Source organism: Mustela nivalis (genome assembly GCF_964662115.1).
Source record: "Mustela nivalis genome assembly, chromosome: X".
Lineage (NCBI taxonomy): Eukaryota > Metazoa > Chordata > Mammalia > Carnivora > Mustelidae > Mustela > Mustela nivalis.
Genome location: NC_139040.1, coordinates 120,482,956 through 120,495,213, shown reverse-complemented (window position 1 = coordinate 120,495,213; position 12,258 = coordinate 120,482,956). Strand labels below are relative to the sequence as shown.

Below are 12,258 nucleotides of genomic sequence, written 5' to 3'. Positions count from 1 at the left end.
ATTCAATCCATGAACATGATAAATACTTATTTATTTTGACCCTTTTTCATTACTGTTTTATAGTTTTCAGCATGTAAATCTTGTGTATGTTTTGATATATCTAAGAACTTCAGTTTGAAGCTTTGTAAATGATACTGTATTTATTTTTTCCCCCAAGAATTCAGTGTTAGTGTATCAAAATTCTATTGATTTTTTAAAAATACTTGTTTTTTTTTAAAAAGATTTTATTTATTTATTTGAAAGACAGAGATCACAGGTAGGCAGAGAGGCAGGCAGAAAGAGAGAGGAGGAAGCAGGTTCCCTGCTGAGCAGGGAGTCTGATGTGGGCCTCCATCCCAGGACCCTGGGATCATGACCTGAGTTGAAGGCAGAGACTTTAACCCAGTGAGCCACCAAGGCGCCCCTATTGATTTTTTTAAAATTATTTATTTGAGAGAGAGGAGCAGAGGAAGAAGGACAAGCAGACTCTATGCTGAGTGCAGAGCCTGACACAGGGCTCGATCCCACAACGCAGAGATCATGATATGAGCTGAAATCAAGAGTTGGATGCTTAACTGACTGAGTCACCCTAGGCACCCCCATTCTTTTGATTTTTGTACATTAATCTTCTCTCCTCCAAACTCATTCCTATTCTTGCTGAAATCATTTATTAGTTCAGAGAATTTTTTTTATAGATTCCTTGGAGTTTCCTTTGTAGGCCATCATGTCATCTGCAGATGGGGACAGTTTCATTCTTTTCAATATGTGTGCCTTTTATTTCCTTTTCTTGCATTACTGTGTTGGCTTGGACTTCTAGCACTGTGTTGAAAACAGTAATGAAACTAGAAATCCTTGCTTTGTTCCTCGTCTTAGAGGGAAAGCATTCAGTTTTTCATTATGTTTGATGTCAGCTGTAGTTTTTTTTTTTTTTTTGTAGAAGTTCTTCATCAAGTTGAACAAGTGGGCCTCTATTCATAGTTTTCTGAGAATTTTTTTTTTTATCATGAATGGGTATTGAGTTTCATCAGGTGATTTTTCTATATCAGTTGATATAGTTATCTGATTTTTTTTCTTTTACCTGTTAGGATGGTAGATTGCACTGATTGACTTTTGATTATTGAATCAGCCTTGCATCTCTGGAATAAAGCTCTCTTGGTCATGGTGTATTCGTTTTTAATACATTGCTAAATTCTATTTGCTAATATTTTGTTAAAGATTTTGGCTCTGTGTCCCAGAGGGATATTGTGTCTAATTTATGTCTTTCTAGGCTGCCCTTTTCGAAGTCATTTGGCTAGAGAGAGCAGGATTTAGCTGGGGGAAGACTTTTTATTGTCTGCCCTTATTGATGCTTATGGATTGCTGACTTTTCCACCGTCCAGTCTGGGATATATGAAGCAAAAAAGAAAACCCAGAGAGTTCACTGCTATCTGTTTCTCTGGGTACTGAGTTCCCTGGCTGGTTTGCCTTCCTCACTCCACTTTTTAGAGTAATGTTATGTTTGTCTTATGTATTATGTCCAGGATTTTAACTTTACTTGGTGGGGTAGAGAGAAGTGTGTCTACTTTACATTGTCCTGAGACTGGAAATCCAGTCCTTATCTTTCTAAAAGTAGATTTTAAAGCCTATTCCCTGCTTCTTTATGGATGAAGAAATTAATCTTTCAACTTCTTTGGGAAGGGAGTATGCCTTCTGCAGATTAGCAGAGTGGGTAGCATAGTGTATGTGCTCAGTGAATATTAATCAGATCTCCGCAGTGGTCACTGCACATTCTGGTTAAGTTGCCCTGGCGTAGAAGCTACCTCTCACTGATTGCACATATGTCTGTTTTCCTAGGGGAACTTAAGTTGCCCTTTTGCTCTGAGAATTCAGTCTATTTTGCTGTGGGATATGAGACTGTAGGTTATACCGTCATGTTGATTTATCGTCCCAACTGTAGAATAATTCGGGCCAGTCATACCGTGTAAGCAGAGACTGTAATGGGCAAAGTGGAGCAGACGGTCACCCTAGTTAGACGTGTTCTATGAATTTACTATTGACTTAATTTGGGAATAATGTTATTAAAACATTTTCTCAAGTGCCACAGATGTATGCTGGTGTATGCACATGCATGAGCATGTACACACACACACACACACACACACACACACACACTCAAGCAGTCATGCCTAATAATAAAGAAATGAAGGAGAGTTATATAGGACGGCCAAGTTTTGTGGGATTTTTCCTAACGAGAATGTTCTTCTATTCATTTCCTTCAGACTTGTCCACAGGGGCCACCTACAGGTCTTTTAAATGCCATTAAGGCTTACATGAAAAGGGCATTCTAGTTAATGTGGTTTGTCAGGAAGAAATACTTATTAAAATGTCTTGGAATAAATGGAATGCGAAGTTTGAAAAGGTCCAATTCACAGCTTTTCTTTCAAGTTATAAAATGGGAACTACTTCAGGTGTAAATAATTCATCCCGACAAATGTGTTTCGTTTGGTGCCTGCCCGCCTGCCTGTGAATATACGATTTTCTTTTTGGAGCCTGTGGCATTAGTCCCTCATTGAGCACTTCACACGAGTCAGGGTGTTCTGACCCGCAAGGGTCTGGACCCTTGAGTTCTATTTCGGTGAACTGTTTGTACTTTTTTATAGACAGTCTTCCAAACAGAAGAAGGCGATTCAGACTGCTATCCGCAAAAATAAAGAGGCGAATGCAGTGCTGGCCCGGCTGAACAGTGAACTCCAGCAGCAGCTCAAGGTAAGGAGCTTTCCGAAATTGGATTACCAGGCTTTTTTTTTCTGGTGGTTTTGTTTGGACCATTGGCCGAGCACCTGGTTCCATTCCTATTGGTAAGACTGGCGTCTTTGTTGGCAAACCTCTTTTGGAAGGCAGAGACTTGCTGCGCTTCAGTTTCATGGGTTGGTTCTTGTATGTTTAGGGGAAGCCTAGTCACTTGAATGTGCACCTGCATATTGTGTATCAGTGATTAGGACAGAGAGTCTGTCACAAAGGCTGTCTGAAGCGTTCTTCATTGCCGAAAGCTTCCGGACAAGCCTTTGATTGTTGAGGTCCTCTCTGAATGATGGGCTACTTACTTAGGTGGAAGAGGGTAGCCCTGATACTGTCAAAGGCCCACCCCCTCCTGCAGGCAAATGGTTCTGTTTCACCTTCGCAAGAACATCACCCTCTCCTTACCACCTCTTCCTCTTCCCCATTCCTCTCCCCTGTGTTAGTTTTCCAGGACTGCCGTAACGAAGTACTACAACCTTGGTGGCTAAAAGTACCAGAAATCACTTCTCACAACTCTGGAGACTAGAAGTCCAAAATCAAGGTGTCGGCAGAGCCATGAGCTCTCTCTGAAGGCTCGAGGGGAGAATCCTTCTTTTTCTCTTGCCAGCTTCTGGTAGTGGCTGGCAGTCCCAGACGTTCCTCGGCTTCCAGATGTGTCATTCCAATATCTGTCTCCACTGTCACATGGTATTCTCTCTGGGGCTCTCTGTGTCTGTGTCCAAATTCCTTTTCTTATTGTGTCCTCTTCTTATAGGGACACCAGTCATTGAATCAAGGCCCCCCCAAATTTAGTGTAACCTCATTTTAATTACATCCACAAAGGTCCTGTTTCTCTATGAGGTCATATTTACAGGTGCTGAGGGTTAGGACTTAAGTGTATCATACTGGAGGACACAGTTCTACCTACCGCATCCACTGATTCTCTCCTGCATCATTCCCGTCCACATAAACGTGTTCCAGTACTGTCCGGGATCTTGACGTCACATCCTTCTTCAACTGCAGCCCACTCTCTCTTTTCTCTTCCACGGCTAGGTTGCTTAGGAGTTGTTTTCATTTCCTGTCTTTCCTCACCGACAGCTTTCTCTCTCTCCACTTCAGCGCAGCTTCGCTCGCCTCCATTCACGCCCTTCTGGCAACCAAATCCAACGGGCCTGTTTTGGTGTTACTTGACTTTTCAGGAGAATTCTACACAATTGGCCATTGCCTCCTCTGATATGGCCGTTCTCACTGGATTTGGACTACTGTATTTTTTTCATATTCCTTTCACTGCCTCCCTCTCCCCTCCTTCCCTTCCTTCCTGGTGCTTCTCCCTTAGCACTCAGGGCTATTTCTTCCTTCTTCAGTTTCTCTTTTATTATTCCGCCTTTGCCCTGATATTTTAGTAGGAACATTTTCAAGTATACAAGAAAGGTGAAAGAATCCTACAGTAAATACTTTTATAGCCACCTCTTTTAACATTTTACTATGCTTGTTTTATCACATATCTACTCCTCTGTTCATCAGTCTACCTTATTTTTAACATGTTTTTCAGTAAATTGCAGACATCTGTATGCATCCCCTAAATGTTGCAATGTGTAGATCATTAACTAGTGTTCAGTATATTTACAGATTTTTCTGATGATGTTATGTTTTACATATAGTGAATGTACAGATCTTAAGTGTGCCATTTGCTAAGTTTTTACAAATGCATGTACTTATGGAACCCAAACCCCTACTATTGAAATATAGAACACTACCACCACCCTCCGACGCTGCCTCATGCTCCTTCCTTGTCAGTTCCTGCCCCCACGTGCACGGAGGCAACCACTGTTCTTACTTTGTTATGCCATAGTTTTATTTATTCTGAAACTCTCTATAAATGGTGTTCTGTAACATAAACTTTTATGTAAAGCTTATTTCACTTACTATTACATTTTTGAACTTCATTGATACAGCATGTGTCAGTAATCCGTTTCTTTTTACTGCTGGATAGTATTCCATTGGGTGAGTATGTTGCAATTTCATGGTCAGTTCTTCTATTCATACACACTTCTATTAATACACATTAATACACATTGGAGCTGTTGCCAGTTTTTGTCTATTTTGAAGAAAACCACGTTTTTGAATAAGTCTTCGTGTGGAAATACGTCCTCATTTCTCTTGGGGAAGTACCCAAGGTTCGGATTAGTAGGTAATGTGGTGAACATATGTGATTAGTTTTGTTAGAAACTGCTAGAGCTTGGGGTGCCTGGGTGGCTCAGTTGATTAAGTGACTGCCTTTGGCTCAGGCCATGATCCCCAGGGTCCTGGGATCGAGCTCAATGGAGAGCCTGCTTTTCCTTCTCCCTCTGCTGCGCCCCCGACTTGTGCATGTGCTTTCTCTCTCTCTCTCTTCCCCACCGCACCCATCAAATAAATAAATAAAATCTTAAAAAAAAAAAAAAGGAAGGAAATTGCTGGAGCTTTTCCCAAAGTGGTTTTAGCATTTTGTACTCCTCCCACTAGACTGAGAGTTCCTGTAGTTCCACATCCTTGCCTCCATTTGGTGGTGGTCTTTTATAATTTTAGTTGATCCTGTGGTAATTCAGTTTTTATTTTGCATCTCCTTGATGCTTAATTTTGGTCAGCATTTTTATTACAATTATTTTCCTTTCATATATTTTATTTTATGAAGTGTCTATTCAGTATATCTGGCCATTTAAAAAAATTTTTTAGTCTTTTTTGGTGGCATTGTAAGTAGATGTTTTTTATATTATCTTGGTTACTAGTCCTTTGTCAGAGATCTTTTATAAACGTTTTCTTCCAGTCTTTCATTTTCGTAACTATATCTTTTCAAGAACAGACTTTTAAAAATTTTTGTAAAGTCTAATTTATCGGATTTTTTTCCTCTTACGGTTCCTATTTTCTTCCTGTATAAGGAAACTGCCTACATCTAAATTATGAAGATAGTCTCCTATGTTTTCTTTTAAAGGTATTATTGTTTTAGCTTTTGAATTTAGGTCTTAAATTGCTTTTTTAAACCACTTCATTGAGGTATAACTGACTCACAAAAGCCGATGCATATTTAATGTATGCAGTGTGATACATACAGTTGGAAGGTAATTATATATCCGTGGACCCATCACCACAAGTTATGCCATAAAAGTATTCACATCTAAAAGTTTCCTTTCCTCTCTTTATTTATTCTTATTCTTATTCCTATTCTTATTATTATCATTTCATTATTATTCTTTTGTGTATGTGACAAGAACACTTAACATAAGATCTACTCTCTTGGCAACTTTTTAATTATACACTATTGTAAAATTAATTGGAACTATGAGATATAGTAGATCTCTAGGCCTTACTCATTCTGTATAACTGAAACTTTGTACTGTTTGAATAGTACTTCCGCATTTCCCCCAGCCCCTGACAATCACCATTCTGTACTCTCCTGACTGTTGTAGATTCCTCATATGAGTGGTGTCGCTTAGCATTTGTCCTTCTGTGTCTGGCTTATTAATGTCCTCCAAGTTTAATCTATGTTGTTGCAAATGGCTGAATTTCTTTCTTTTTAAAGGCTGAATAATATTCCATTGTATGTATATACATTTTCTTTATCAATTTGTCCATTGGTGGACATTTAGGTTCCTTCCATATCTTGGCTATTGTGAATAATGCTACAGTGTACATGAGAGTACAGATATCTCTTCAGCATACTGATTTTAATTCCTTTGGAGATATACCCAGAAGCTGGATCATGTTTGGTAGTTGTATTTTTTCAGTGTTATTGAGATATAATTGACATATAACACTGTGTATAGTTATACAACATATTAATTTGATACATTTACATATTGTAATATGATTGTCAAAGTATTGTTAATACCTTTGTCACCTCACATAATTATCAATTCTTTTATGTAGTGAGAACATTTAAGATTTACTCTCTTGGCAACTTTCAAGTATGTCATACAGTATTGCCAACTGTAGTCACCGTGTTGTACATTAGATCCCTAGAAGTTAATCATCTTATAACTGGAACTTTGCACCCTTGGTTAATATCTCTCCATTTCCCGTCCAGCCCCTGGCAACTTCCATTCTACTTTCTGTTTCTGTGAATTTGGCTTTTTTACTTCCACACACAGGTGATATCGCGCAGTATTTGCCTTTCTTTGTCTGACTTATTTCCCTTGGCATAGTTCCCACAAGGTCTATCCGTGTCACAAATGATAGGATTTCTGATTTCCTTCTTCCTTATGGCTGAATAGTACACCATTGTATGTATGTACTCCGTCTTTATTCATTCATCTGTAGACAGATACTAATGTTGCCTTGGCTTGGCTGTTGTAAATAATACTGCAGTGAACGTGGGAGTGCAGATATTCCTTTGAGATGCTGATTTTTATTTCATTTGGATACCTAGAAGTGGGATTGGTGGATCATTTGGTAGTTTTTTTTTTCCTCCATGTTATTTTCCATGGTGCCTGCACCAACTTACCTCCCTACCAACAGGGCACAGGGATTCCCTTTTCTCCACATTTTTGGCAACACTTATCTCTTACCTTTTTGATAATAGCCAGATGTGAAGTGATACTGCATTGTAGTGTGTGTGTGTTTTTTTAAAGTAGGTGTCACACCCAATGTGGGGCTTAAACTCACAGCCCTGAGATCAAGAGTTGCATGCTCTCCCGCTGAGCCAGCCGGTGCCCCTCATTGTGGTTTTGATTTACATTTCCTTGGTGATTACATTTCCTTGGAGATTGGGCATCTTTTTACATACCTGTTGGTCATTTGTTTTGGTATATTGTGTTTCCATTTTCATTTATTTCAAGATAGTTTTTAATTTCTTCTTTGGCCTATTGGTTGTTCAGGAGTGTGTTAATTTCCACATATTTGTGAATTTTTCAGCTTTCTTCGTATTAGTTGATTTCTACTTTCATAACACTGTTTGGAAAAGATGATTTGGTTTGATTTCAGTCTTTTAAAGTTTCTTAGGGCTTGTTTTGTGACGTATTGTGATAAATCCTGGAGAGTGTTCCATGTGTATTCAAGAATATATATTCTGCTGCTGTTGGATGGAATGTTCTTTCTGTCTCTTAGGTCCATTTGGTCTAAAGTATAGCGCAAGTTCAACATTTCCTTATTGATTTTCTGTCTGGATGATATATTCATTGATTTCTCCCTTCAGATCTGTTATTTGCTTAATGTATTTTGGTGCTCTGATGTTGGTTACATACATATTTACAGCTGTTATATTTTCTTGATGAATTAACTATTTTAACACTATATAATGACCTTCTTTGCCTCTTGTTACAGTTTCTGGCTGAATGTCTATTTTTTCTGAGTTAAATATAGCTACCCTGCTCTCTTGGTTTTCATTTGCATGAATTACCCTTTTTTATCCCTTCACTTTGAGCCATGTGTGTGACCCTGAAGCTGAAGTGAGCCTCTTGTAGACAACATATAGTTGTGTCTTGTTTTTAGACATTTTATGCCATTTTGGCTGGAGAATATAGTTCATTACATTTAAAGTAATTATTGATAGGTGAGGACTTAACTAATGTCATCTTACTGTTTTCTGGCTGTTTTGTAGTTCCTTTGTTCCTTTCTTCCTCACTCACTGCCTTCTTTTGTGAATCAGTTTTGTGTAGTAGTATGCTTTGTCTTCTCTTTATCTTTTTTGCCTTTTTGTGAATTTACTGTAGGTTTTTGCTTTGTGGTTACTGTGAGGTTTATATAAAACATAGCTATAACTGTCTGTTTTATGCTGATAACTTAACTTTGATTGCATATAATAATCCTACCCTTTTACTCCCCCCATTTTTGTTTTTGATGTCACATTTTACCTTTTTATATTGTGTATCCATTAGCAAATTATTGTAGCTGTAGCTGCTTTTGTAAAATAATTTTATTGCCTTAATTTTATTAATTCCTTTAATACAATTTAATAATCCTTTAAAAGTTATTATCTCACTCTTTCCCCTCAAGGTATTAACTGGATGCTAGCCGCTCCAGTGTTGTGCCTATTAATGTTTTATGTTCTTGGTTTTTAGGATTCTAAGTCATAAAATTTCAGAGCTTTAAGGGAACTTAGAAACCCCCCTTCAACAGACAGGCATAGCAAGGCCCTTGAAATCTGTGTGACTGGCCCATGGTCACTTAGCTACCATGTGACAGAGCAGAGAGGGCATAATACCAAGTCTCCAGCACCTTTGGCACTCTGCTTTCCTATCTGGTACTGATTTGCTTTTTATTTATTTATTTTTTATTGAAGTATAGTTGACATACAATGTTATATTAGTTTCAGGTGTATAAAATAGTGATCCTGCGATTCTATGGATTACTCAGTGCTCACTAACACAAGTGTAGTCACCACCTGTCACCATACGGTGTTATTATAATATTATCAACTATATTCCCTATGCTGTGCTTTTCATCTCCATTATTTATTTTATAACTGGAATTTTGTACCTCTTAATCCACTTCATCTTTTTTGCCCATCCTTCCACTCAACTCTTCTCTAGCATCCACCAGTTTGTTCTTTGTATTTAAGAGTCTGGTTTTTTTTGTTTGTTCATTTGTTTTATTTTTCAAATTCCATGTATAAGTGAAATCATATGGTATTTGTCATTCTCTATCAACATATTTCACTTAGCATTGTACCTTCTAGGTCCATCCATGTTGTTGCAAATGGTAGGATTTCATTCTTTTTTATGGCTGAGTAATATTCCTATTTGTGTGGGCGTGTGTGTGTGTGTGTGTGTGTGTGTGTATCACATTTTTTTACCCTTTCATCTATTGATAGAAACTTGGGTTGCTTCTGTATGGGTTGCTTCTGTATCTTGGCTGTTTTAAATAATGCTGCAGTAAACATAGGGGTGCCTAAATCTTTACAAATTAGTGTTTTTTATTTTCTTTGGATAAACACTGAGTATTAAAATTACTGGATCATATGGTGGTTCTATTTTTTCCTTTTTTTGAGGAAACTTTATACTGTTTTCTATAGTGGCTGCACCAGTTTACATTCCCACTAACAGTGTGTGAGGGTTCCTTTTCTTCATATCCTCACCAGCATTTGTTATTTCTTATCTTTTTGATAATAACTGTTGTGACAGGTGTGAGGTGATATCTCATTGTGATTTTGACTCCAATAACTAGTGATGTTGAACATCTTTTCTTGTGTCTGGTGATCATTTGCATGCCTTCTTTGTATGTCTTCATTATTATAATGAAACTTGAAATGCCTATTTAGGTTCTCTGCCCATTTTTTAATTGATTGGGTTTTGTTTTGTTTTGGTGTTGAGTTGTATAAGTTCTTTATATATTTTGAATATTAATCCCTCATCAGATAAATCATTTGTGAATATCTTCCCTTATTGAGTAGGTTGCCTTTTTGTTGATGGTTTTCTTTGCTGTGCAAAAGCTTTTTATTTTGGTATAGTCCTTTTAGTTTATTTGTGTATTTTTTCTCTTTCCTAAGGAGACATATCCATAAATGTTGCTAAGGCTAGTATCTAAAAGATTATTGTTTTCTTTTAGAAGTTTCATGGTTTTAGGTCTCACATTTAGTCTTAATCCACTTTGAATTTATTTTTGTGTATAGTGTAAGAAAGTATTCCAATTTCATTCTGTGGCATGTAGCTGTCCAATTTTCCCAACACCATTTATTGAAGAGACTGTCTTTTTCCCATTGGATAGTATGGCCTCCTTTGTCATAAATTAATTAACCTTATTTTTAAAAAATATTCTATTTATTTAATTGACAGAGATCACAAGTAGGCAGAGAGGCAGGCAGAGAGAAAGAAGAGGAAGCAGGCTCCCTGCTGAGCAGAGAGCCCGATGCGGGGCTTGATCCCAGGGTCATGGGATCATGACCTAAGCTGAAGGCAGAGGCTTAAATTCACTGAGCCACCCAGGCACCCCATTAATTAACCTTATAACTTTGGGTTTAATTCTAGGCTCTCTTCTGTTCTGTTGATTTATGTGTCTCTTTTTGTGTCAGTACCATACTGTTTTGATTACTACAGTTTTATAGTATATCTTGAAATTTGGGATTGTGATACCTCCAGCTTTGTTCTTCTTTCCCAAGTTTGCTTTGGCTATATGAGGTCTTTTGTGGTTCCATGTGAAATTTAGGATTCTTTGTTCTAGTTCTATGAAAAATCCTGTTGATATTTTGATAGTGATTGCCTTGAATCTGTAGATTGCTTTGGGTAGTATGGACATTTTAACAATGTTTGTTCCCCCAATCCATGAGCATGGAATATTTTTCCATTTGTTTTTGTCATCTTCAGTTTCTTTCATCAGTGTCTTATGGTGTTTAGCATATAGGTCTTTCACCTCCTTGGTTAATTTTATTCTTACATATTCTTTCTGATGCAAATGACAATGGGATTATTTTCTTAATTATTCTTTCTGCTACTTCATTATTAGTATTTAGAAATGGAAGAGGTTTCTGTATATTAAGTTTATATTCTGCAACTTCACTGAATTCACTTATTCTGATGTTTTGTTGGTGCTGTCTTTAGGGTCTTCTGTGCCTGGTGCCCTCATCTGCAAATAGTGGTAGTTTTACTTTATTGTTACTGGTTTAGATGCCTTTTATTTCTTTTTCTTGTCTGATTGCTGCCACTAGGATTTCCAGTACTATGTTGAATAAAAGTAGTGAGGGAAGAGTAGACATCCTCATCTTATTCCTGATCTTAGAGGTAATGCTTTTGGTTTTTCACCATTCAGTATGATGTTAGCTGTGGGTTTTTCATTAGATGGCCTTTATTATGTTAAGGTATATTATCTCTAAACCCACTTTGTTGAGAGTCTTTATTATGAATAAATGTTGTACTTTGTCAGATGTGATTTTTGCATCTTTTGAGATAGTCATAGGGTTTTTTTTTTAAAGATTTTATTTATTTATTTGTCAGAGAGAGAGCGAGCGAGAGCGAGCATATGCAGACAGAGTGGAAGGCAGAATCAGAGGGAGAAGCAGGCTCCCTGTGGAGCAAGGAGCCCGATGTGGGACTCGATCCCAGGACGCTGGGACCATGACCTGAGCCGAAGGCAGCTGCTTAACCAACTGAGCCACCCAGGCGTCCCAGTCATAGGGTTTTTAATCCTTCCTCTTGATAATGTGTGATGTATCACATTGATTGATTTGCAGATAGCTATAGGTATTTTTAATTCTCTTGTCCTTTTACCTTGTAATAGAGTTAAGTGATTAACACCCCAACATATTAAAGTATTAGAGTATTCTGAATCTTACTATATAATTATATTTACCAATATGTTGTATTTTTTTATTTTTTCAAGTTGCTGATTAACATCCTTTCATTTCAGCTTAAAGAACTCCTTTCCGCCTTTCTTGGCAAGGCTGGTCTAATGTTAATGAACCCACTCAGCTTGTGTTTTTCTGGGAAAGTGTTTAATCCTTCTTCATTTCTGAAGGATTACTTTGCCAAATAGTGTGTTCTTGGTTGGCACTTTTTTTTCTTTTAGCACTTTGAATATATTATGCCACTCTATCCTGGCCTGTCTCTAGGTGCT

The 12,258-nt window shown here is 37.5% G+C and overlaps 1 protein-coding gene across 9 annotated transcripts in view; it reads left to right on the top strand.

The window, feature by feature from the left end:
* Positions 1-12,258, top strand: part of REPS2 (RALBP1 associated Eps domain containing 2) — a 232,071-nt gene that overhangs the window by 201,409 nt on the left and 18,404 nt on the right. For all 9 annotated transcript variants that reach the window (XM_082718393.1, XM_082718389.1, XM_082718391.1 and 6 more), the window contains one exon: positions 2,619-2,724. In XM_082718393.1, the coding sequence (XP_082574519.1) occupies positions 2,619-2,724 (106 nt within the window). The remainder of the gene's footprint in view (positions 1-2,618; positions 2,725-12,258) is intronic.